The 27,451-nt window shown below is 46.8% G+C and overlaps 1 protein-coding gene across 1 annotated transcript in view; it reads right to left on the bottom strand.

The window, feature by feature from the left end:
• Positions 1-27,451, bottom strand: part of Spon1 (spondin 1) — a 290,135-nt gene that overhangs the window by 103,483 nt on the left and 159,201 nt on the right. Inside the window, exon 6 of the mRNA XM_051149253.1 lies at positions 13,852-14,000. Within this exon, the coding sequence (XP_051005210.1) occupies positions 13,852-14,000 (149 nt within the window). The remainder of the gene's footprint in view (positions 1-13,851; positions 14,001-27,451) is intronic.

Here is a 27,451-nt window from a genome sequence, read left to right as displayed (position 1 = left end):
GGAAAAGGCACACAACTCAACCGAACAGATGCTCCCCAGTGGACTGCAAGGCTACACCATGTAACTCCCCAGTGGACTGCAAGGCTACACCATGTAACTCCCCAGTGGACTGCAAGGCTACACCATGTAACTCCACGAGCTGTGCTCTTCCTTATTGTGAGTGGGAAACTTCTTCCTCTTTGAAATTTCTGTAGTGGCATTTTGAAACTATTCATTTTGAGACAGAGTTAGATAGAACTGTGCATACTCCTCTGAAGTGAATCTCAGTCTGTAACTACTTGTTTCCCCCCACCCCCATTTTTTTTTAATCCTAAAGGCCCATGTGTTAACAGCTTGGTTGTCAGCCTGTGTGCAACTGAGAGGTGCTAGAACCATTAGGAGGTGAGATCTAGTGGGAGGAAGTTAAGCTACCGGGATGTACTTTGAAAGGGGGAAATAAAACCCTATCTCACCCCTGTAGTTTTCCCCCACCCACCTGGAGGTGAATAACTTGTTCTGACTACTGCATACAGCCATGTTTTTCTTACCACAGGCCAAAAGTCAATAGCTGATTGATCATGGACTGGAGACTGAATCTGTGAGCCAAACTGAATCCATCTTAGAGGCTGATAGTCTATTTGGTAGCAAAAAGCCTATTAATAACACACACTCTGTGTGCGGTGATGCCCCTGTATTACAATTCATCTTTCTATTTCTATTTTAAAAGCTATTATGTTTTCATAGTTAAGAAACAATGGAGGGGGGCTGGAGAAACACACTCCCTTTTCTTAAACCACTAGATGGCAAATATTCATTTGAAAGTGTAGTTTTAGGCCCATAGAAATATAGAACCTCATGAAAATAAAATGTTTTTTTTCCAGTATAATGGGTGAGTGCATATACCTGGATGACATTTTCAGGAATGCCTTCTGCATTGCTCTTTGGGAGAGAGGAAAATACCAGAACAAAAGTCAAGGGCTTCATGTTGTTCCTATGTGCTGCTATTAGTATTGAACAGTCAAGTATATACTTTGTCAGACCCAGGTTTTCATCCAAATATTAGTTTGGTGGACTGTAGCTGTTGGCCACCGAGGTGAGGACAAACCAGGAAGCTCGCACCACATGCTTTCTTCTCCTTTTAGTTAAGCACGATTTATTTGTGTGGCTGTGGGAAGATTGTCTATATATGTCAGAAAGAAGGAAGGCAATTGAGAAGGTTGTGAGCCACCAGCTGGGTGCTGGGAATTGAACCAGGTCCTCTGGCAGAGCAGTCAGTTTTCTTAACTGCTGAGGAGCATGCTTTCTTAAGTGTTCATCCTAAAGGTTCCCCAGTTTCAGGGTTGACCTGGTGGCTGGTTGAATTATTCCTTAATGATTTTGGCTATAAAATAACCACCATTTGAATCAGTAACATAAAAACAAGATACACTTTTTAAGAGTCGGAAAGGGAGTTTGGCAAAGGTCTCCTCCCTCTCCTCTCCCATGGGAGCTTAGGTCCCCACCTGGGAGGGAGCATCTGACACCCTCCTCATCGACCCTTCAGGAGATGCCACCACACAGCTTTAAAAAGATGACACAGTGGAGCACACAGTGGATTCTCTGCAGTACACTTTTTTCTAACTGAGCCACGTGTCTTGGCAATGTTTCATAGCAGATGCAGATTAACTGGTTCCCTATGAAGGGCTACTTAAGATGGTCCTCCTGTGGCAGCTGGAATGGGAAATGTCCCCCACAGGTTCGGGTATTTGAGAACTTATTTTCCAGTTGGCGCTGCTGTTTCGGGAGGACCTAGGACCTTTTGGAGATGAAGCTTTCCTGGAGGGAGCACAACACTGCAGGGATTATAGCCTTATCTCCTGCCCATTGCTCTTTCTGTCCCCATGGGTGGATGGAGATGTGCTGTCTTGGCTGCCCTCTCTGGCTGTCACCTGCCATGCCTGTTTCACTGTTATGGACTCTCTGAAAATAGATGCTTAAGTAAACTTTTCCATAAGTCACTTCTGGTCATGGTGTCGTGTCATGGCAGCAAAAAGTGCCACACCCATTGTGTGTGTGTGTGTGTGTGTGTGTGTGTGTGTTTCAGTGTGATTATCAAAATCTAATAGGTCAAGTGGTTTATGGAATCAATGTGCATTTCCGTAACTGTAGATGAATTGAGCATCTTTTAAAAACATCTAAAACCCATTTAGTTTCTTCCTGAGACATGTCCATGTGTTTATGTTATCTTGCCATTTGTTTGTTGGTCTTAAAAATGGACCTGCTTGGTGAGATGGCACATGCCTGTAAATCCCAACATGTGGGAGGCAAAGACAGGAAGATCAGGAGTTCAAGGCCAGCCAGGGCTATAAGATTTATGAAACTATATCAATAAACTATACACAAACAAGAAAACATACATGGCGTTGATCTAGAAGAGGTTCTTTATATATCCAAGAAATCAGCCCTTTGTTTATCATATGAATTATCAACATTTTCTACTAGTTGCCTTTTATCTTAAGATTTCCTTGGGGCTGGGAAGATGACTCAGTGGGTGGGTAAGCACATGCACTGTTTTTGTAGAGAACCCAAGTTCATTTCCCAGCAGCCACATCAGTAGACTCACAACCACCTGTGACTTTAGCTCCAGGGGATCCAACGCCCTCTTCTGACCTCCTCAGGTACCTGCACTCAGGTGCACATATCCACACATAGACACAGACATAAAAAATAAAATTTAAGAGCTTTAACATTATTTTTATATTAAAAATATATTAAAAGTACTTCTTGTTTGCCTTATGTCTTCTTTTTTCTACACTAAAATTGATTTTTTCCATGATTTCTCCTGTGTTGATGTTTTATTTTAAAATCTTCAATATAATCAAAGTTTATATTTTGATTCAGAGATTGAGACTTGGAGAAATTTTCTTTTTTTTTTTTCTCAGGGTTTCCAGTTATTCCACTGCCATTTATCAAATGACCCATTGTTTTCCCAGTTGGTAGGAAAGTGTACCTTTTCATGTACTTTGTTTGCAAATGAACTTGAGTCTATTTTTGGAGTTTGCACTGGGTTCTGTTGATCTGCCTGCTCATGCTCTGCTTCTGTAGCTCCACTCCGTGCTGTTTCATATCTGTTTGCTGATTCTCACCACTCTCATGATTTTTTTCCTCCAGACATTTTTGGCTGCTTAGCTCTTCATTTCTATAGCATCAGGACAGTTGAAAAACAATTCCACAGCTCTTGCTGGAACATACGACTCTTATAAATTGAATATTTGTGTATGTGTGAGGGTATTAAGTTCTTAAAAATAAATGTTTCATTTGTTTGTGTAAGTGCTGCTCTTGGAGAAGGTACTGTGTGTCCATTGGTAAAATGGAAGCAGGACAAAGGGCAAATGGGAAAATGTGAGTGAAACTTTCTGATCTGAGCCTTACCCTCCCTGTTGGCTCTAAAGGTGTGAGTCTCTGCTGTGCGCTCATCAAGACATTCTGAGCACAACTCAGTGTGGGTACTCACACCTGTAATTCTAGTATTTGAGAGGATGAGACAGGTGGACTACCAGGTGTTCAAGGTCACCTTAGCTATATATTGAATTTCAGGCCAACCTGGGCTACAAAGTGAGATTCTGCCGTCCCCCCTTCCCCCTTGCCAAAAAAAATTCTGTGCATACAAAATTCAGTTTACTCTTACCCAGACACCTCTCTGCCCAGATGGTTGCAGGCTACACACACAGTTTTATTTTTCTCCATCTTGAAATTTGTACTGGGGCACGTTCCACACCAGTACAAACAGATCTGCCTTATCCCTGTTAAGAGCTTCAAGACATTTGACTATACGATGTAGTTAGACTGTAAAATGTCGTGTACTGAGGGGAAAAAAATCTTATTTACACCTCTGAAGTTTTAAGCAATGTTGTAATGAAAGTTTTCCTTCACTCACCTTTGTGTGAGAGCATTCCTGAAAGCAGTCTCTAGGTGCAGAGTTACCGTCTAGGGCAGAGCTTCTCACTCTTCCTAATGCTGTGCCCTTTAATACTGTTCCTCACACTGTGGTGACTCCCCGCCCCCCCAACCATAAAATTATTTACGTTGCTGTGTCATAACTGCAATTTTGCTACTGTTACTAACGATAATGTGTGTATCAAACAGGTCACGACCCACAGGTTGAGAGCCTTTGACCTAGCTGTATAACTATGTGTTCACAACAGACAGGCGTGGAGGTGTGAGCCTGTATTCTCAGTAATTAGGAGACCGAGGCAGGAGGCTCCCAAGTTGAAGGCCAGCCTGTGATAAACAACTCAAACAAATAGGCACACTCACAGTATGAATCTCCTTATTGCTTCTAACTGTGCTCTTACAAATGGCTATGCTTGAAACGGATGACTTGTTCTTATTGCTACAATAAAAAGAGACAATGTACAATTTTAACAAATATCCCTATATTGTCTTCCACATCTTAAGGCAACTTACCCATTATACTCCGCTGAATTTGCCTCTCATTTGGACTATTTTGTTACTGTAAAGATAGATTTTTTTTCCCCCTGTGAGTTAAATACTGTGTAAGTTTTGATCAAATAAGTGCCCACCTTTTCTTACAGAGTCTCAGAATGCCCAGGCATTGGTGATGCTTCTGGGTAAAAGTTTGGGCTGTGAGAGCTGCAGCTCAGCGGAGGCTCCGCACCTTCCAGTGTGGGGCAGCCTGGGCTCCTGGGATTTCTATTTGTCTTAAGCTCAGCAGAGGCAGAGGAGAGCTTGAACGGTCCTACCTCCAGCACTGAGTGGAATAAGTGTCAATTGTGTCTGACTTTCCTAGTCTGTGCTGCTGTGTTTTATAGCAACAGAGAGCAAACGAAACAAAAGGGTCACAGGTCATGACTAAATGTTTCCTGAGGAGGCAGCAAAGGAGAAATCCCATCATGCAGTTCTGCAAAGTACACTGGTAAAGATGCCCTTTGGGTGCCTCCTCCTTTTAGAAAACAAGTTCACTTAAAGTCTTTGTTGGTTCCCCTTTCTCTCCCCGACTTCCTGTCCAAATGGGAGCTCTTCACCTATGCTGCTTGTCACTCCTGGGAGCCCCAATGCCATCTTGTCTCCTGGGCCTGCTTTGCCTTCTTGTTTTCTCTTTTCTAGTTTTTATTCTCAACCTTTTTTTTTTTTTTTTTTTTTTTTTTTTTGGCACACCATTTACTTCTTTCAATTGTGTTTCTACCCAATAAACCAAATCATCTCCTCTGAAGGGGAAGAGAGATTGCAAATCCTCCTGATTAATTTTTATGGCTTAGTCATAAGAAAAACAGTGCTCAGGCTAAGCCAAGCATCATTCACATGTTATTTCATAACCAACAACTGTGCCCTACATTGTCAATATCACCATTTGAGAATGGAGACGTTGAGACCCACTGGAATTTGATGATCTACTCAAGGAAACAGACTTAAGTTACATTAAAGTCACTCACTGGCCCCACTTGTTTTGCGGGTCCTTAAACATGTGTGACAGCGAGTATCAAGGGCTCAGGAGTAGTCTAAATGCTGTTGCTGCCTGGTGCTCTATTTCGATCTCTGCTTGTCTGAATCCATGTGCTTCAGTCTACTAACGCCGCTTGGTCCCACCTCAAGCACTGACCTGACCTCTAAGCAGGGCATCACGTCGCCGGGCTGGCAAAGCTCAGCATCTTCTGTTTCTGCTGATGGTGCACTTCTCCTTGGGCATCTCTCCCAGCTACAGCCTTGACAGCCTGTCTGAGTTCCTGCCCTTTAGCTAGGGCTTTGTGATTCACTGTAACCCTTGCGTGTACATTGCTGCCCCCAAAGGCATTATCTTCCGATTCCATTTTCGCCCTGAACTGCCTGCCTGGAGGGCTTGCATAAAGCCATGGGCTAGGCTGCTGATCGGACTAATGGCAGATACTGCTACAGGGCACCCCTGCCAAAGATCTACCTGTCTCTGCTATACAGGACTGGTGCTGCTCAGCTGGCTGTGGGCGGATCACATGACCACCAATTGGGGCCACAGATACCTGAAGTGGAGGCAGAAGCTCTATCAGTGGGGAGAGAAAAATAACACAAATGAGCAACTCTGGGTGGCATGGAGGAGGGGAGAGTGACCCCATTCTTCTAACTGGGGCCATTCAGCATTTTGGGAACAGGGCTGCTCTTGGTTGTCTATAGGCTTGTATCCTTATGGGTTCCACTTTCTCCTAAAGCAAAGTTCCCTCTGTACTTGGGCCAGTTTGAGTAGGTGCTAGCCATAAGAGACCACTTCTTTCTTGTGGGGTGGTGGTGCTTGTTTAGAGTTTGAGCCCCAGGATGCTATTGGCTGCCTCCAAGTCCTGTTCTGCAAGTGGCATTGCCTATCTCCTCTGAACATCTGGATCAGGCCTCTCTAAAGAAAGAACTGCATGATCCCAGCGGTGAGGTGGGATGGAGCCTGGATTCCTGCCCCAGCCCCTTTACTTAGCACAGTTACATTGACTCTTTCAACTTTAAAGGCACACTAGGAGATGACATCATTGAACTGAGGTAGAGACTGGGGACCATGAACACCAGGTCCTCATCTTTTGGGGCCCTCAAGCTAAAGAATCATTTTGAACTGGAATAACCAGAATCATTACACTTTTACGCGTCTAGGGGAACTCATGGGTTTTAGGACTAAGGCCTCATTTCCCTGATGAGGAAGCAGAGGTGCAAGAATGCAAACAGAAATGATAAATGTGGCATTAACTACTGAGCACTTTCTCCGGGGAAGGCTCTGCTTCAGGCACTTGAGTCAGCTCAAAGTTCTCATGACTCTACAAGGTTGATTACCATCTTTGCCTCATGGAAGAAGAAACCGATGCACAGAGGGTTTAAGTAACTTGCCAAGAGTCACAAAGTAAGTAATGTACAGACCTGGCCTTTGAACCTGGAAAACCTTGAATTAGAGTCAATGCTTTTAGTCATTGTACATTACTGCTTCTGACAAGCGTGGAAGACCATTGGTTCTTTATTATAAATAACAAATAAAATTTGGTTCCCCTCCCCCACTGTGTGTCTGTCTGTGTGTGTGTGTGTGTGTGAGAGAGAGAGAGAGAGAGAGAGAGAGAGAGAGAGAGAGAGAGAGAGAGAGAGAGAGAGAGAGAGAGAGAATATGTATATTTTGAGACAAAATTTTGCTAGGTAGGTGAGACTGACTTAAAACATACTAGTGAGCCAGGCTGGCCTTGAACTCATGACCCTTTGATTTCCATCTCCTGGGTGCTGGAAAAGCACGTGTGCACTACCATCACATGATGGTTTTAATGAGAGAACAGTGACTAGAAGTCTCAAAGTTTAAAATAGTATGAATTCAATGGTTTGGCAGATATGTGCCACTGCTAGTGATTTAAAGGAGGTGAGAAGTCTTCTAGGTCCCATAACCGAATAAATGGCTTAACCTAGAAACAAAAGTGACACTGCTTGTGTATTGATTGGCCTGACGTGGGTGGCGTGGGTCCCACTAACATTTTGAAGGAATCCTCTGGACCAGTCAGTGGAGCCTGCATCAGAGCTCACCCTGACCTGACCTCTCCTGGCCAGGGAAGCCCTGAGAGCAATGTAGGGACTCTCTAGGCCAGCAGTTCTCAACCTGCCTAATGTTGTGACCCTTTAATACAGGTCCTCATGATGTGGTGACCCCCAAGCATAAAGTTATATCGTTCTTATTTCATAGCTGTAATTTCGCTACCACAAATGAATCACATTGTAAATATTTTTTAGAGACAGAGGTTTTCCAAAGGGGTCTTGACCTGCAGGTTGAGAGCCGCTGACTAGGGCATCTAGCAGGAGTAGGGACAGTCAAAGGTCACAGGTGTCTGTGAGAGCAGCTGAGGGCTAGCTTCTCAGTAAATCACTCCAGGTACTTGTCGGGTGTTGGAAATATCTGGAGTTATGGAGAAGTAAATGGATGCACAAGGCTCTTCCTGCTGCCATGGACACACAGAACTGCCGGACAAGGCGCAGCCCACCGACACGCAGAACTGCTGGACAAGGCGCAGCACATGGATACGCAGAACTGCTGGACAAGGCGCAGCACACGGACACGCAGAACTGCTGGACAAGACGCAGCACACGGACACGCAGAACTGCGGGACAAGGCGCAGCCCATGGACACGCAGAACTGCTGGACAAGGCGCAGCCCATGGACACGCAGAACTGCTGGACAAGGCGCAGCACACGGACACGCAGAACTGCTGGACAAGGCGCAGCCCATGGACACGCAGAACTGCTGGACAAGGCGCAGCACATGTGTAGAGGACAAAGGCCATCTCATGCTGGTGGGAAGCGGGCACGGGAGCACACTCCTGCGGAGACCTAGATGCTTTGAAGGACTCCCCCATTTGTGAACAGGGACCAGAAAACCCTCCATTGGGCATCTGGGGATGTGCAAGGAGTCTGCTCTGGGTGCCTCTATAACCGACCCTTGGGCTCTCCCATGCCCAGGGGCTGAAGAGTCCTGGTCAATGCCAGCTGTGCAGTAGTAAGTCCAGGATGGCGTAAGAGTCAGGTGGGGCTGGGAGAAGAAGAAGAAGAAGAAGAAGAAGAAGAAGAAGAAGAAGAAGAGAAGAAGAAGAAGAAGAAGAAGAAGAAGAAGAAGAAGAAGAAGAAGAAGAAGAAGAAGAAGAAGAAGAAGAGTGGCTCTAAAAGATATCAGCCTATTAAGTTTTGTTTTTGTTTTTAACTCTCCAGACAAAAAGAAAATCCTGCAGAAGACAGATGAAACGGACTAAAGCAGAAAGAAAACTAGCGAGGAAGACAACGCAGTTCAGTGGAGAGGGACAGATGACCCCATGGCCCTGTGGCCACAGAATGACAACCTAAGCAAGAGCACTGCCTGTGGTTAGTGCTACTGAAGAGCTGAGGCGGCTCGGACAGGAACAGATGGTATGAAGGGAAACAGAGAACCCCAGGGTTGAGGAGGCTCCACCCAGATGGGCAAGTCTGTGGGAGACAGAAAACACCAGGCAGTGGTTGCCAGCCCAGGTCGGGGCCAGTGCCAGAAGCTATACGGCTCCAGAGGAGGAGTGGCAGGCCCACGCTTCCTCGAGAAGATGCTGTTGACGTAGGACATGAGCTGAAAGGAGCAGGAGTGGGAAGGGGACAGAGTGACTCAGAACAGTACCGCAGAACCACTGCAGTCCCCTGTGGAGGAAGCAGAAGCTGAGGCATGGTGAGTATCAAGGGTGCCACCAGCTCTCCAGCACAGGTGACTGGGTGACTGGGCACCATGCTTACCCTAGTATCCGGCAGAAAACCAGACACCCCCTCAAAATTTGAGGCTGCTGAGTTACGAGTGGTTGCAGTGGGGGGTAAAGTGTTCCTGAGCAATGAGCTTGCATCAGCTTTGTGAAGTCCACTCCCACCTGGAGTGATCTTCCATATCCTCCTGTCTCCTCTACCTGAGGTCTTCCATCTGTGGTCCGCCAGGCTAGCCACAGCCTTATATTTATTTTTGTAAACATTGTTAATATTTTTATTGCAATGCATATATTGCATTTCATCCATAGCACTGAATGTTGTTATATCTGTATACATGCATACAGTGTGCTAATCAAAGCCAGCCCGCATTTGTCTCCCGCCCCTCTCCAACCACAGCTCATTACTAGCCTACATTTGGTTCTGCTTCCTCAAGTGCCTGCATATGGGAGAACATGTTGTAATCTGGCTTATTTTACCTAACATTAACACCCAAATTCTTCTCGCCTTACCCCAAAATCAACTCAAAACAGATCAAAGACCTAAAGACAAGACCCCAAACTAGGAAACTACTACATGAAAACAGGGAGAAACACTTTAAGATATCAGCGTAGTCAACAGGATAGCCAAAGGGGATTCCACTAAAGTCACACTGCAAAGGAAACAGGCAAAGGGACAGATAGGCATCAACAGAACCGGAGGAATATTTACCAGCTGTTCATCCGACAAAGATTAATAATACTAACTATGTAAGGAACACAAAAGCCTGAATAACAAATCCCTCAAGTCATCCAAGACAAGATCAGCCAACAGGGGCTGGAGCGATGGCTCTGGTGGTGAAGTGCTTGCTTCAGGGCCAAGAGGACGTGACTTTGATCCCCAGCACCCACATAAGAAAGTGGGTCCTGGTGGCACACTTGTGATCCTGGGACTTGGGAGACAGGAGACAGGAGGAAACTCGGAGCTCACTGGCCAATTAGCCGAGGCTAACTGGTGAGTCCTAGGTCTCAGTGAGAGACCCTGCCTCAAAAACCAAGGTGATGACTCCTGAGGGATGGCTGCCAGGACTGACTCTGGTCTCCACCTGTATGTACATACATGTATGTACTCCTGTGCACATTCATGAAAGCATGCACACACACACTGGAGAACTTCTAAAGAAATGCACATGACCACAAAGGCAAGTCAGTTATTTCCAATTTCCAGGCCCCACTGGCCACCAGGAAGCATTGGCCTCTTCCCATAAAGAAGAGGCACATATTCTGCCCCTCTCCTGCCCCAGTGTCTCTAGCCAGTAGCATCAATGCTGCCAATGCCTCTGCAGTCATTTGTCATCAATTTTCTTGGGAGTTTATAGTTGTAGTAACAATAAGGTTTATACCCAACAGAACCGTTGTAATTCTTCACCACTAATGTGATTAGTATTTCTGTTCATTTGTGTTTGGAACCCATTAGCATACAATTTATATCCAATAATAACCATTGTGGTTTTTAATGCTTGTGAAAATGGCTGTGAGGTATATAAGTCCATAATAAGGGAAGCACAAAAATGCCTTTTGTGGGAGAATAGATTTTGCTTGCGCCCTGGCTGGAATGGGGCTCTTTGATAGAGGGTGTAAAGTGAGAAGGGCTGGGAACAGAGACTGTGTTGAGGGTTTCAAACAAGCCCTCTGGTTACACAGAGGCCGCATTTCTATTCTAGGAGGACACTTCGGCTATGCTCCTTTTTATGTTGTTTCCTCCCCGACTTACAGAAAAAGTTTTAAGTTTTGAGCTTGAAGGGTGTTTTTAAAGCCATGGATCTTCTAGAACTGAAGGGACCTTGAAATTGCTCAAGGGAGCTGGATTTCCGAGGAGCTGGGGGGCGGGGAGGGGGAGGGAGCGGTGCTGCTGGCTGAGGCTCCCTTCAGAGTTGGCAAGCGATGGGAGGGAGGTGTGGGGCTGGGCGGGTGCAGAGGTGGGAAATGGCTTGCTCAGTGTCATGGGGTCCATGCTGTGAAATTCACAGCATTGCCATCTTGAACTTCTCAGATTTGGAACAGGAGAGAGCATGTCTACTTGGAGACTAGATTTTGTGTATAGGCTTTGAGCTAGACACGCTTGGGCTTAGCGTCCTGGGGCTTTCTGTGATTGGCTGTCCCTTCTCCTTGCCTGTGGAACATGGTTTAGTCATCATAGGCCTCTCGGACTTGGAGGCAAGGAAGGCTAATGAGAGATCTCCAGTACCCAGGAGGCCGAGAGGTGGTGTTATACACACATTCTTTTTGGTGTTCAGGGCCCATAATTAAGCTTATAAGCAGTAATATGTGCCAGCTGGGTCAGACAGACTGGCTGGTTAAGGTCACAGCACAATGCACACACACACACACACACACACACACACACACACACACACATTTTCTAAGGTGGGGTTCTCTAAAGCTGAACTCCTGCCCATGAATTTCAACCTTTTTACTGTCATGACACATGATAATTTATGTTCCCCAGTAAAAGATAACCCCAGTTTAAATTTAAAAAAATTATTACATGTGAGCACGTGAGCATGTGCTCATGTGTGTGCATGAGTGTACGTGTGTGTGTGTATGTGTGTATGTAAGTGTACATTTCACAGGACACATACAGAGATCAGAGGACAACTTTATGGAGTTGTGTCTTAGTTAGGGTTTCTATTGCTATGAAGAGACGCCATGATCACAGACGGCAACTCTCTTATAAAGGGACTCATTTAATTGGGGGTTGGCTTACAGTTTAGAGGTTTAACTCTTATAAAGGGACTTATTTATTTGGGCTGGCTTACAGTTTGGAGGTTTAGTCCATTATTGTCATATGGGAAAGTATGGTGGCACCCAGGCAGAAGACATGGCGCTGGAGGAGGAGCTGAGAGCCTATAGGACTATTTTCTTTCACACCACCACAGCTGCTTCTCTCCAGGGATGGAACTCAGGGCTCAAGGTGTGTGTGTGGCAGCTGCTCTGTCTGGCTCATAAGCTTAATTTTGTATGATTCCTGTTGATGTCTCTCCTGTCCATAAACTTCTAAAGGAAGTCAACGTGTGAGGCTGGCATTGCTAGGAAGACAGGATTCATCTTGAATTCCTTTGCCAAGTTTATCCGTTATCTGTAACAAATGGTTTCCAGCATCCCATTCCTCAGAGCTGGACAATCACAATTTCCTGCTTGGGAGCTAGGAAGTGGATCTTCGGGATTCCAGACAAAGGGCCCCTAGTGGCAAGCCAGAGACACTAGTGCCAATATGGACGGGGGACACTCATGACTTGGCTATAGTGTGAAGAGTTACGTCACTTGTGAGGCATGGCAGAGTGGGAGACACTGGACAGTTAGAAGGCTGGCACTGTGGGCTGAGGATGTAGTGCCATTAACAGCATCCTGCCCTGACTTACATGGAGCCCTAGGTCTGATCTTGAGTGATGCATAAAGCTCGGCATAGTGCTGCATGCCTGAAACCCTGGGACTCAGTCGGTGGAAACAGGAGGACCGAGACTTCTAGGTCATCCAGGTTACGATGTCGTGTGATTTGGTCATTAACGCCATGCAATGTTAACATATTTGTATCTCAAATCAAGCTGAGAGAGGCACAAGCTCATTCTGAAGCCCCCTGCCCCCCACACCCCCATAGTCCAAAAGGATCCCCCAGGGCATCAGGAAGGAGCAGGGTGACTTCAGTTGCATCCAGGCCAGGACTGTGGGCATCTTGGAGTCCGGATGGTAGGCTTCAGGGAAGCACTGAGTCTGGGCTGTGCTCAGCCCCTCAGTCTGTTCAGGCCTCTGAGCACCACACCCATCACGGCACAACAGGGGCACTATGTATCTGCAGCCTCCTCCATCATCTTGGGAGATGCAGGGCAGGAAGGAGGAGGATGGTGGCCTTTCAGTGACCTGCACTGTTAAACAACCACACTGCAAACACGGCTTGCCCTTTCCTTGCCCCAGAACAGCTGGGGTCAGTGAGACATGGCTGCTAGTAGCCCTCTCATGCCTCAGAGGCTTCTGTGGGAATGACAGCTAAGGTCAGGCTATCATCCTTCCTTATAAAACCACAAAAACTGCTGTTCTTCCAAGTCCCCTTATCAGCCTCTATTTGCTATTAACTATCTCAGGCTTTTGATGAGAGATAGCCCATTGCTAGGTAAACATATTGACGAGAATAATGGGGTCACCCCTCCTGCCTTCCTCAGTAGATGCTGGGGCCCAGATAATGGGGCAGCTCCTGGGCTCCTGGTATCACACGATGCGGCTCACAGAAGTTTATATCAGTACATGAGGAGTATTACTAATGGCCAGAGAATTTATCAGACACACTGACACGCCGCTGCAAAACACCCCATGCCAACTCATAAAACATCGATTTTCAGAAGCAACAATTTGCTTCGACAGGTTGACCATCATCCTCCAAGCCCAAGAACCACAGTATGAAACCATAAATCACCCCTTTCAGGGGACCAGAGGCCTGTCTTTCCAACACCAAGCCTACAGCAGCGTCAGGCATGCAGAAGGGAAAGGATCTGTGGATTTGGAGAGAGAAACCGAGACTCTCCAGTGCAGCTCAGAGAACCCTCCCAGCCCCGCAACCACACTCTGCTGCACACGCCAAGCTCCCGAAAGCAAAAGTCAGGAATGCTCTGACCTTGTTTCTAAGCTGCTGGCTCATCTAGGAGTCTGTTCTTACCTGTTGTCGAATTTCTTCCTCCATTTTCACTGGTGAGCCCAGTTCAGCAACTTGCTTGACACCTTCGCTGGCGTACCCGCCATATTCCCACAGCACGTAGTTCTTGGAGTGGGACCCGCCAATGATGGCAGACCAGTGATTGGCCCGACCTGGAAGTCAATCAGGATGTAAATGTCAGTGTGGCTGAGGTGGAAAACTATGGACCTCTTCAGTGATGGGGAGGGGTGGGGTGGGGCGTAGACCAGCTCAGAACTTCATCCAGGACTGTGTAGGAGGGCATTGCCCTGTCTTAATTCCAACAATGTTCAATGAGTAGAGATGTGAATCTGGGGATCATGCAGAAATGGACGGGGGTGCCTCAGAAAGATAGCCCAGGACACCTGTCCAAGGGGTTCTCCGAGAGGGGGCAGTTGGGAGAATTTGCAATGCTGGTTAGATTTGTAAGGCAAAATAGAAAGAAAGGGTCATTTTCAGCAGACTCAGAAACATGAATCTATACTGTGCTTGGAAATACATCAGTGATACAGCATTGCAGCAGCACTAGATATCGATGGAGAATTAGGAGGTGACAACATGGAGGTAGGAGGGGCCTGTTCACAGATGGCCTTGCTCTAAAGGCTTCAGGAGTCTGGACGTCATCGGAAAAGATCTGGAAGCCACTGAGGGGTTCTGATCAAGGTGTGCATGTGCGTGTGTGTGCGTGCGTATGTGTGTGTGTGTGTGTGTGTGTGTGTGTGTGTGTGTGTGTGTGTGTGTGTGTGTGTGTGCAGGGTGAAGAATACAACGAAGGGAGCAGAACGGAGCGGAGACCTTGGGAGGTGAGCAAAGGTCAGAAGCTGAATTGTGTCAGGGAAGCGGCTTTCATGCATAGCACTAGGCGTGGCTTTCCTCAGCTGAGTTTTATGTGCATTCCCATAGGAGGGGTGAGCAGGCTAGTCACACTCACGGGACAAGGTTTGGGGATGCCCAGAAAAGCTTGTGGGAAGTAGCAGGGCTCAGGAGGGCTCTCATGTTCAATGTGAGGAAAGAGCAGTATTTGAACAGGACCAAGACAGAACATGGCTCGAGGGTTTTTGTTTTAATCAAAGTTCCTAAGGAAATGGGGAGCAGGGAGCTGATCCACATTGGGCTTCATCTTAGGGTGTAGGGTATACTACAGTTATACCTGTATTTACTGTTGACTGAGTCACATTTACTTCATAGACTAAATCACATACGGTCCACAGGACTGGCTCAATTCTCAGCCATTCTTTGGCTGGATTTACAAAGTCTCAAATTAAAGGACATTTACAGGCCCAGTGAAGGGGAACACTTGAATTAGATAAATCCAAATGACAGTTTTAGTTTAACCGCTGTGTGTCCTAGAGTGGACAGAGCCCTTCACTCCATCCCACCGTGTTCAGAAAGGGTTCTGAGCAGGCCTGTCCTGTTTATACAGCCACCATGGCTCCGCAGAGGCTTTCTCCTCCAGGAGCACACCAAGAGCACACACACAAAGCCAGGTGGCACCCCACCCCCGCCCCCGTCCCCCAAGCCTGCTAAGGGCAGCCACAACCCCAGCCAGGCAGATGACATCACCATGCGGGCCAGCCCAAATGCTTGTGATTTCCTGCACATCAAGGAAATGCAGCCTTCATGTTTATCCCAAGAAAAGACAGGTGAGGATGTGGGCAGATAATTCTCTGAATCATTTCCTGAGCAGTAGGAAAGGCTTAACTGCCATCTAAGCTAACAGCATACTTATTAATGCATGGCCTGGTGGCCTTAGTAAGGTAAACTCAGGGAGACCAGCATCAGCCTCTCTTGCTCTCTCCTACGCTGCTCCATTGAAACATCTCCTATGACCAGGTCTGTCCTCACTGAAATTCTGTATCTAAGGAGTATTGTTCCCTCTGCACTGTCTTGTTTGGCTTGGATCCCTCTTATTCCTCCTTCTTCATAATTTTCCTAATTAAATCTCAGTTGTCAGCTTGGTAGTCTAGAGTCATCTGAGAGGGGAAGCCTCAACTGAGGGGCTGCTCAGGTCAGATTATAAGCATGTTTTTTGTTTTTTGTTGTGTGTGTGTATGTGTGTGTGCCTCAGTGTGTGTGTGTGTGTGTGTGTGTGTGTGTGTCTCTCTCTGTGTTGATTATTAATTGATGTAGGAGGATCCAGTCCACTGTGGGTGGTACCATTCCCTAGGCAGAAGGTCTTGGGCCGCCACAAAATCTGGCTAAGTGAATAAGAGAGGCAGCAAGCAGCATTCCTTCACAGCTTCTGCTACAGTTTCTGCTTGCTTTACTGCTCTCACTCTCCTCAATGATGGACTGTGACATGGAAGTGTTTGTCACTGTGACAGGAAGGAAACCATGGCAGTGATCACTCATAAGCTTTGGCATCCTGTGTCCCAGCAGTACAGACCGTATTTACTATTACTGGAGTCCTACTAGGCTGAAGGCTCTATGAGGGAATCTGTCTTCACCCCTGTTCCTGATCTGAGCTCTTGCCTCACGTTTCCAGAGCATTTTGCACAATCAATTAAAGGAGAAGGTGGAAGCACATATGCCTGAAACACTGGGGGACACATGGGCATGATTTAATTCTTCAAGTTCAGTTCAGCGCTGCTCCCAAATCCTACTGAGCTAAGCTCTCAGCAGTGCTCTGTGCTGCTGGAAAGTGAAGAGCAGGAAGAAGGAAGAAGGGCATTGGGCTTGTGAGCCAAGGGCCCAGCTGTGTAAACTCTCAAACTTAGTTTCTTCATTGATCTGCATTTCCGCTTTCTCTTTCATACATTGAGAGTGCTTAATATATACATACATACATATATACTGACCTATATTAAGTGAAATGATTAAAAAGTGAGATGCTATGTGTGACATCACCTCAGGACAGACGCTCGGGAAGTATGGCTTCCTTGTTTCATGGCTGTTAGAATGGCTTCAAAGAATGAGTTACACATGAAGCCCTTACTTCACCGTGACAAAGAAATGTATACGTTACAGGATGCAATGGAAAGAGAACGGGGATGAGCATGGGACCAGAAGATGGACCCAGATGGGTCTTTCTGCTTTATCCACTCGACTTCTATTAGCTAAGTGCCAATCACAGTGGCAGGCCATAAGAACTGATGGGAACAGGACATGGCACTGCCCTGAGGGACTCCCAGGCTGGGTGTGGGGAAAACAGACAGAAGAGCAGATTAGCTTTGATCCAGCTCACCAGGGTTATTGTATACTAACACAGGGGATGAAAGAACCAGCTCCAAACTCCATAAATGCAGCGAATCAACGTTATGAGGCTGGTGTGCAGAGAAGCAGGCATTCCCAGAGGGGGTCCGTCTTGGTGACTCCTACACTCCTGAATAAAGTTTCACCCTGTGCACGCACCCTGCTAAGTGCTGCAGGGGTTAGTTTCCTGGACGGACTCTGCAGCAGAGCACAGCCTTCAAGTTTCAACATGGGGTCATTAGCCCAATAAGATCTGTGCAAGGCACTCTGCTAGGGGGAGGGGCAGGACTACACCCTCCCTGGGAGAGGGGGCAAGGCAAGCACCAATGGGAAGATGGTTGGCAACATTAAAACGGGCATCCATGGCAGGAGAGCAGCAGCCACTCAGGTGCAGATTGGGACAAGGAAAGAGACATGGTGACCAGAAGCCAGAGGCTTGTGAATATGAACCTGTCATTCAACCTCTGAGAGCACCAGTTTCCCTTGCATTTATTTGTTTGCTTGCTTAACAAGGTTCTTGGAACAAAACCCAGCAGCTCCCACATTCCAGGCAAGTGCCCTTATTCACCGAGCTACATTTCCAGTTCTCTTCCCTTTTTAAGATAGGAGCAACAGTTACAAGTCTGACCTTCTCTCACAGTTGTGCTAACTAATTGGGCTAGTTTTGGAAGGAACCATGAAAGTGTAAACTGTTCTCAGCATCACTTTAGATAGAGAGGCCCCATGGGAGTGCTCTCAGCATCACCAGAGAGGGGCTGCAAGAAGAAGAAGAAGAAGAAGAAGAAGAAGAAGAAGAAGAGAAGAGAGAAAGAAGAGAAGAAGAGAAGAGGGAGGAGGAGGAGGAGGAAGAGGAGGAGGAAGAGGAGGAGAAGAAGAGGAGGAAGAGGAAAGAAGAGGAGGAGGAGGAGGAGAAGGAAGAGGAGAAAGAGGAGGAGGAGAAGAACAAGAGGAGGAGGAGGAAGAGGAGAAGGAAGAGGAGGAGGAGGAAGAGGAGGAGAAGAAGAAGAGGAGGAGAGGAGAAGAAGAGGAGGAGGAGGAGGAGAAGGAGAAGAAGAAGAACAAGAAGAAGAACAAGAACAAGAAGAAGAACCACCCCCCCCCCCGGGAATGCACAAGCACCTAGTGGCTAGAGAGATGGTTTAGTGGTTAAAAGTTGGCTACTGTTTCAGGGGATCTAGGTTCAGTTCCCAGCACCCAAATGACATCTTTCAACTTCCTCTAATTCCAGTTCTGGGGGTTCTTCTGGTCTCCATGGGCACTGCACACACATGGTGCACATGCATATATTCAGACAAAACACATAGATTTTTTAAAAAGAAGAAGCCAAAAGGAAGTGGGAGAAGAAGAATTTTTCCCCTTGCTGGAAAGAGGCCTATCAGAGGTGAAGATAAACGGAAGACAGAAGGCCAGGTAGGATGATGGTGGGGCTGTGGGGGCAGGGGTTCCATGAGCAGCACACAGAAGAGGATGTTAGGATACTGTATTCCTGGTGGGGTCCTCGCTATGACCTTATCTCCATGCTCTACATGAGGAAACTAAGCCCCACAGAGCCTAGGGAGCCCCCCGAGTTAACAGACCCAGGGATGGGCAAGCTGGGTTTCAACCCCAAATCTGCTTGACTCAAAAACACTTGCTTCCCCCTCTATCCCACTGAGGGGCAGGGAATGAGCGAGAACCTGGAGCAGATTGGAGAGTTAGAATGCCAAGAGATTAGACAGAGTAAAACGTCAGGACTGTGGCTGGCTGTGTGGCCAGTGGCACTAGGAAAAGGGGGCAATATGGTGGGAGAGCTGTTGGTTCGGTGTTTGGACACCTGGCCCTCAGCCGGTGGCGCTGTGTGGGAGGTTATGGATGCTTAGGAGGCAGTATCTGAAGAACAGAAGCAATCACTGAGGTTGAACATTTAAGGGAGTATCCTGGACTCACGTTCGGCCCCACATCTGGAAGGCCAGACAGCAGCTAGGGACGGATAGGCACCAGCTGTCATGTTAGAGTATTCCCTCTGAAACCATGAGCCACAATGCATCCTCTTCCCCTTAGGTTGCTTCTGCCTAATGTGTTGTTATGATGACAAGAAAAATAAACTAATTCAAGGTGCTGTCAGAACTCTTTTACCTGAGGAAACCTGGATTTGGAGAATTTTGGACAAGGTTACCCAAGTAGGTGAGGGAAGGCTCTGGGATTCTGAGCCAGGTCAGCCTGCTGCAGGGGCCCACTCCTCTTATAGCTGGTGGGACACACCCAGTGTCAGGAAGGGACAAGGTCTAACAGTGAGGAGACAAAACAGGAGGCATTCAATATCCCTTGCTTGAATTTATAGGGTTTTATTTGGGGCAGCAGTAGAAAAAGTGGAGACAAGTGTTTAGAAGATGAGGCAATGTGACAGAAGACTATAGGCTAGGGATGAATCTGAATGACAAAGCACTCACCTGGCTGGTATACAAAAGGCCCTAAATTCAATCCCTGATAACACACACACACACACACACACACACACACACACACACACACACACACACACAACTCTGGGAGGCAATTTTGCTAAAGTTGTTGAAACTCTTGTTCTTGGGATACAATCAATATAGATGCTAGTCTTGGTTCTGGAACATTCTAAAGGGAACAAGTCAATCATTTTTAGCCTAGTTTCTTCCTCTGCAGAGGGGGATGATATGACCAGTCTCTCAGTGCTGTTCTGAGACTGAAGGTTATTAAATAAAACAGCCAGCTTGGCATGGTGGCGCACGCCTTTAATCCCAGCACTCCGGAGGCAGAGGCAGGTGGATCACTGTGAGTTTGAGGCCAGCCTGGTCTACAAAGCAAGTCTAGGACAGCCAGGGCTACACAGAGAAACTCTGTGTTGAAAAACAAAACAAAACAGAAAATAAAAAATAATAAAATAAAAATAAATAAATAAATAAATAAAATAGCCAATCAAATCAAATCTAAATGGAGCAGGACAAAGCTAGATGTTTTTTGGAAGGCATGATGGCCAAGAGCAATGCACTTGGGTGATTGAACAGTGGTCAGGACTATAGGCTGAGAAGACAGGAATGCTGGGTATAAAACAAGTCTTCATCTGGAATCATCTAGGTGGGACCCAGTGGCATGGGACGAGCAGAATAGGGTGGTCAAACAGATTCCAGTTAGCTGGAAGGAAATAAACTCTAAGAAATAAGGGAGAAGTGAGAAAGAAGAACCAGGCGTTAGAAAGTATGGTGATGAGGGATCAGATAATGCTTGTAGCTCCCTTAAAGTAATAATCAAGATGGCAGTGCTGTTGTCCCTGGTGACACAGTGAGAACTCAGTCTTAGAAGGCAGAAGGAAGCCAAAGGCTATAACCAACCTTTTCTCCTCATAGGAAAAAGCATGCTTGGTCCAGCATGTCCCTGACTAGTTCCAACAAAATTCAAATGGCCTACACCCGTCTGGGTGTTGTATGGCTGTTTCCTTGGGATTAAAGGAAGCTCATAGGACTTAGGAAGTAAATGAAATTACAAGTCTCAGGAAGCTTCTGAAACTGTTAAGAATTACAGAGCCCAACCCCCCAATGTTATATAAGCAGTACTAATTGCTGGGGAAAGAAGAGAACCAGATCTGCATGTAAGTCACACAGAGGGTGCCAGGAACACAGCTTTCCTGGGTTGTCACCCAGGCCGAGGTGGGGGTTTTGGTGATGCTGCTGCCTTTGAGTTATCAACTGTGAGTTACACATTTGAATGAGAAATATCCCTCATAGGACTGGGCATTTCAACATGTGGTTCAGGGAGGTTCTAGGTGGTACAGCCTTGCTGGAGGAAGTAAGTCACTAGAAGTAGGCTTTGACACTTAAAGCCTTGCTCCACTCCACTTCAGTGTGTCCACTCCGTGCTTACAGTTGAAGATGCGACCTCTCCACTGTCTCACCTCTGTTACCATGTCTTCCACTTGCTGCCATGATGGACCCTCAACCCTCTGGAACTATAAGCCCAGACAAACTCTTCTATTGTCTCGGTCACGGTGTTTTCTTTTTTGTTTTTGTTTTTTTGTTTTTTATCACAGCAACAGAAAGGTAGACTCTTACCCACACTTCTGTAAGTAACAAGAAAAGTTCTGTAAATCAGGTCTAAGCATGCACTCCCAAGGGCTTAGATGGAACTTGTGTGGGTCAGGCATGTGGGAAACTGGGAGAAAGACATGAGTACACATGTGAATTGTGATGCTGATCGCTAACCAAGCCCACTTGTCTAAAAGGGCGCTTCAGGGCGGTGCCGCGAAGATATGTGTTTGATATTTTATGTACACTGACAGCCTCCTTGGCCTCTTTTGTGCTGTTATCTCTGGTACTAAATTACCAGTGTTTACAAAGATGCCTAAAAGGCATCCATCACCGGAGAAGCGCATCCGCACTTTGTCTGGTGTTGGGGGAGGCATGTTCCGAGACAGGTGGCTTCTCTGAGGTGCTCTGCACACAGCCTGTATGATGGTCAACTTAATGTGTCAACTCGAATGGAGTGTGGAGAGAGAGGCCAGGCATTTGGTCACACATCCTGGATGTGACTCTGAGCATGTGTAAAGGAGAGTATCATTTGAATTGGCAGATACACTAAACAGATTGCTTTCTCTCTCTCTCTCTCTCTCTCTCTCTCTCTCTCTCTCTCTCTCTCTCTCTCTCTCTCTCTCTCTCTCTCTCTCAAGAAGTAGGCCTACTCAGCTGAGGACCCAATTAGAACACAGAGGTTGAGCCTGCAGTAGTTCAGCTTTCCTGTTGCCTCCTGCCTCCTTGCTCTGCCTTTGGATTTGGGCTGTAGTGCTGAATCTTCCTGGGTCTTGGGTTTACTGGTGCCTTGCCGGCTACAACTATGTAGGCAGAAGGGTTTTTGGCCTTCAGAGTAGGATAGGAGCTGGATCACTGTCTGGCCTTAGTCTCCAGACTGTGAGCTGCATATTTGTGATGTCACAGTCTTCACATCTGAGCGAGCCAATTCCTTATAATAAATCCCTTCACATATATGCCCCCACGACCTCCCGCTTCTGTTTCTTTGGAGAACGCAGATTAACTCAGCAGGTGTTCGGTGACAGCGCAGATTTCCTGGCCAGCCGTTGAGGTCCCCTGCCAAACCTAGTCCTGTGCAAGCCACCCACCCATTCATTTTCTTGATATCCATAGTGATTCATAGAATGCACTAGTCCTTAGTGACAGGACTGATTTAAGCCCTGTTGCCTAACCTCAGCTTCGTCCCAAGTCCTAAGGACTCAGTGCATCTTTCTTCTGGGTCTTTCCTGGGCCCTTGTGAATTTTGCTGTAGCAGCTGCACCAAGCAGTGCCCTCTGCTCTCTCTTCTCTCAGTAGGACTGAACTTTGTCTCTTACTAGGCAACCTTGTCTTTCACATCTCTTCAACACCAAGGTCAAGCCATCTATAGACTTGCGCGTGCACTATGTGGCCCGCAGCTAAATGACACTGTTGAGGACCTGTCAGTTTTATACTTGTATGTTATGTTGGGCCTTACTCTCTGCTTGGCCTTGTTACTGTACCCCTAGGCCTGAGCTCGGGCTCTGTCTAATTTCCAATGCTTTAGACTTGCCTACAGAACTTGGCTTCTGTCAATCTATCTGCCTCTGGGTGCTGCCCAGGACACAGCTTGTATTTGCCCTCTGGCTTCTCCTGGTCTTAGCTACTCCAGGGACCCACTCTAATCAGGCCACTGTGCTCTCCGGGGCCCTGTGTGACAGAGGAGCTGCATGAGAAGGCTGTCTATCAACTGAGCTGGGACTTCCTCCAGTCCCTGACTTCCTAGTTTCTCAGCTATCATTTTTCTCCCTTCCCTAAGGGCTCAAGAAAAGTCCGTTTGACTCTAGGAAAACTCTGCTCTTAGGAAGTGGATTCTACCTGTTTCTTCTTTTACATGTCCTCTGAGGCCTTCCACAAGATTCCATGCACCCTATTCTGTCATCAGTGAACACTTAGTTGGCGCATACTATGCATTAAACCAAAGATCATCAAGCTAGAGCTGCCTGTTTTTGTTCCAATGCTGTCTTATATTTTATTCATTACCTATGTGTTGCATTCATGCTACAGTAGCAAGCTGCGTAGTCTGGCCTGTCAAGCCTAAAATTCTCACCATCTGGCTCTTTATATAAACTATTTGCCCAAGGCCTGTGCCAGGCCATGGCAACTCTGAGATGAGTTAGATTTGGTCCCTGTCTGTGAGAGGTTCAGCTGGAGGTGGGCTGAAGGGCGGGAAAGACAGGTCCTAAGCAGACAGTGACAGAGAACCTGAGTGATTCAACTTTGACAGAGACAGACAGACTATGAAAGTCTAAAGAAGATGACACTTGCCTCAGATGGTGTTAGCGGCTTCCTGGAAGAGGAAAATGAGATAAAGTCTGGTGGGCAGGAGTTAGCAAGGCAGATCTGGAGTTGGGCAAAGATTGTACTTTGTTTTTCCAGAAGAAAAGTCAGGTGTAAAAGCAAAGGCATAAGAAATAGCAACAGGTACATGGTAAACTGTGAATTCTTCAGGGTAGGACCTCTGCTCCACCCCCTCTGCCCACTCTGTCTCCGTGTGTGTATGTGTGTGTGTGTGTGTGTGTGTAAATATTCTGTGATGAGACTAAGAAGTCAAGGAGATCATGAAAGGATATGAGTTGTGTCTTAATAAGAATTTTTAATATTTCCTTGAAGGCAATGTAAAGAAATGAATAAATCCACTCACTCCCCCCCCCCTTCTCTCTCTAATAGCACTGAGGATCAAACTTTAGGCCTCACATATGTAAGAGCTCAACCACTGACCTGCATCCCCAGTCTTCTGACCTTGAACCTACAATCCCCCTGCCTCAGCCTCCTGAGTAATGAAGATGACAGGCCTTATCCATGAGCTGTCTAGAGTAAACTAATTGTCTCTACAGTCAATCCATAAGCCTATTCATGTTCACTTGACTTCTTCTTCTGAGGGAACTATAAATCTGACCAAATGATAGAGTTCCTGGTGTTGGATGCTCAAAACAGACAGCAAAGGCTCCAGTCCCCGAGAGAAGGGAAGGCATGAGAGCTGAGCCATGCTCTCCTGGGCTGCTGCAAGACGCACTTCCTGGTTTGTAGTGGACGAAGATGGAATGGAGTGAACAGGGAGGCACATAAGCTGAGCTGAAGAGATACAGACGGGGGTCCGGACTGTCGAGGCAGACAAGACTGATGGGCAAGAACACCAGAGAGAAGAAAGCAACAAAGGGAGGAGCTGTAGAGATACGCAGGGATCTCCCCTTAACTCTTTTTAAACATTTTTTAATTTGTTCACTTTACATCTTGATTGTAGTCACCCTCCCTTGTGACCTCCTGATCCCATCTTTCCTCCCTCCTTCCCTCCCTCCCTCCCTCCCTCCCTCCCTCCCTCCCTCCTATCCTTCCCTCCCTCCCTCCCTCCCTCCCTCCCTCCTTCCCTCCCTCCCTCCCTCCCTCCCTCCTTCCCTCCCTCCCTCCCTCCCTCCTCCTATCCTTCCCCTCCCCTCCCCTAGTCCCCAGAAAGGGGAGCCCTCCTCCCCTAACATCTGACCTCAGTCTATCAAGTCTCATCTGTACTGCATGTAACCTTTTCCTCTGTAGCCTGGCAAGACCACGCTGCCAGGAGGAAATGATCAATGTGTGGGGGCCAGAGTCCATGACAGAAGAAGTCCCTACTCCCCATATTGTGGGACCCACAAGGAGACTGTGCTGCCTATCTACACATCTGAGCATGGGGGTCTAGGTCCTCACCGTGCATGGTCCTTGATTGGTGCATCAGTCTCTGCAGCACCCCATTTCTCTGTTTGGATTAAGTGACATGTATGTAGCAAAGCAGAGCAGAGATAAAAACTCGATGGAAATTCCAAGGTTACAGAATCTGGAGATACAGGACTTCTAAGCCACCCAGACCACAAAGGCTTTGCTGACACTCCACGCACTCAACTGAGAGCCAAAGAAGAACCACAATTAGTGCTAAAACTACTTTGTCTTAATAGGGGAGACTACCTAGACTTATTTTTATCAAAGATCAGGAAACAGGCCTTGGAAGGGAATCAGATTCACCAGCAAATTAACCATTAGTCAAAATAAGTCCCATGCCCTCTAAATGAAGTCTAGACACTAAACAGTGGCGCAGTACCCATCATGCAGGAAAGAAGTGATTACACAAAAGCCAGATGCAACATGGTGGAACACACCCCTAAGTCCAGTGCCAGGGCAGGAATGATTACGGTGGTGGTGGTTAGAGGCAAGTGGAGACATAGCTTAGCCAGCCCAGCTGAGGCAAGGCACCCAGGTTCATTAAGAGACTCTGCTTCAGAAAATAAGGAGAAAGAGCGAAATAGACACCCAATGTTGACTTCTGGCATCTACATGTACATAATTTATATACACGTGGGCTCACACGCACGCACACACACACACACACACACACACACACACAGGATTTGACAAATGTAGAAACAATGAGATATGACCCAAAGCATGAGGGAAATTAGCCAATAGAAGGAGTTCTTAAAATTATAGTCCTAAAGGAGCATGTAGGGGCTGTGAAACAGCCATTACCAAGACTCAATGATTTAAAGAAAAGATGGATGCGATGAATGAGCAGATGGAGAATCTTGGCAGAGAAATATTTTGAAAGACCAAATGGACATGCTAGAGCTGAAAACAATAACACTGTATTTGGATACGGCAAAGAAAAATATCAATAAACTGAAAAGGAGCAGTAGAAATACAATTCAAAGTGACACAGAGAAGAATGAAAGGTGAAAAAAAAAATCATACTGGAGTCCCAGTGACACATGGAATGAAAACAAGCAGTTTAAATGGAGTCCCACAAGATAGGATAGGCAGGCGACCGAGTCAGACACATATTTGAATAAACAGTGCTTGAAATTTCCCAAAATCTGATGGAAAATACCAATCCCCAAATCCCAGAAGCTCTCCACCTCCCACAGCAAGGATAAAAAAGCAAAGCAAATCATACCTAAGTATAAAGCAAAGACTGAATATAATGAAATAAAGGGAAGAAAACGACACATAAGCTATCATCATCTGGGAGAGACAATGGGGTTTTAAAAAGCAATGAAAGACACAGGGCAATTAGAGCAGAAAAGAACAGCCCCCCCCCACCCCCACCCTGCCCCCCTATCCCCCACCCCCTGCCCCACCCCCCCACCCTGCTTCCCATCCCCCACCTCCCACCCCCCGCCCTGGTTCAAAACCAAGGCAGACCCAGAGACGACCAAATGACACCTTTACATTTTTAAAAGAAATAAAACCCATCAGCTTAGAATTCTATTACCTTGTAAAAATATTCTTCAGCAATGAGTGTAAAACAAAGCATATTTTTTTTTGATAAATGAAAGCTGAGCAAATTTATGACTAGCACATCTGTAGCATATGAAATATTAAAGGAAGTTCTTCAGGCCGAAGGGAAATGAAAACAGATGGCAGTGCATATCTGCATGAAGGGATGGAAAGTTCTGGAAATGGCGAACGCGTGGGAGAGAGGCATCTCTCAGCTCAGTGTCACTGAAGAGTCTCTCCCTCTGAGTAGAATTTCAAGTCTCCTCTCTGGGCAAGCACTCCCACCAGCGCTCTCCTTCTACAAAGGCAGCTCAGCTTTTATCTTTTCCTGCACAGACCCTATCTTTTGTCTTCTTGCAGCCTTCCTGCCTGGCAAGCCCTTTACCTCTCCCCCTCCTCCGAGTACTTTCCTGAGCCCCAGCTCCCCGCTCCAGTCCCCTATCCAGTCTGTAAGGCTTTGGCTTTTGCTACTCTCTATTCTGCAGATGGACAGGTGCTGGGGACAATGTGAGGATGATTACTGTGTGTCTTTGTTACTTCCCTTTAAAATAAAAGCATGCTTTGAACTCAGCGACAGCCCTCCCCCTTAATATACTGGCTAGCAAATTTTGACCACAGCATGCTTACAGGCAGCTACCACATAGTTAGTCCTACGATCCCTTAATTCTTATGTGATGATAATCCCATTTTCAACACACCATCCCTGATAGGCTCTGGTCTAATTTTGCCCCTACAGTTTTATCCCTTTCAGATTATAAGTGGATGCATACAGTGTTAAGGTGAATTTATAATCCGGAGTAGCCTTGAGTTCTGCTCTGTAGGCAGCGCTCAGTCTCTGGGTTCCTACATGGTCTTCATGGCTGCTCACAGACCCACAGAGCTCCACGCAGAGATGTCGCTTTGTTCCTTCTGTCCGGTTCAGCTGTCAGCGCCCCCACCTAACTCCAGAAGCAGGAGCCTCAATGGTGCACCCCAGTTACATCCCCAGGGACCCTGCTGTCTGCCTGCAGGCCCGCCTCATCCTGCTCCTGCCACCCCACCACTCCCTCTACCCGTCCAATAGGCTTTTGTACCCCTGGGGCTGGCCTGCCTGAACCCCA

This window comes from Acomys russatus, chromosome 7 (genome assembly GCF_903995435.1).
Source record: "Acomys russatus chromosome 7, mAcoRus1.1, whole genome shotgun sequence".
Lineage (NCBI taxonomy): Eukaryota > Metazoa > Chordata > Mammalia > Rodentia > Muridae > Acomys > Acomys russatus.
This window is presented reverse-complemented; position numbering and strand designations above follow the sequence as displayed.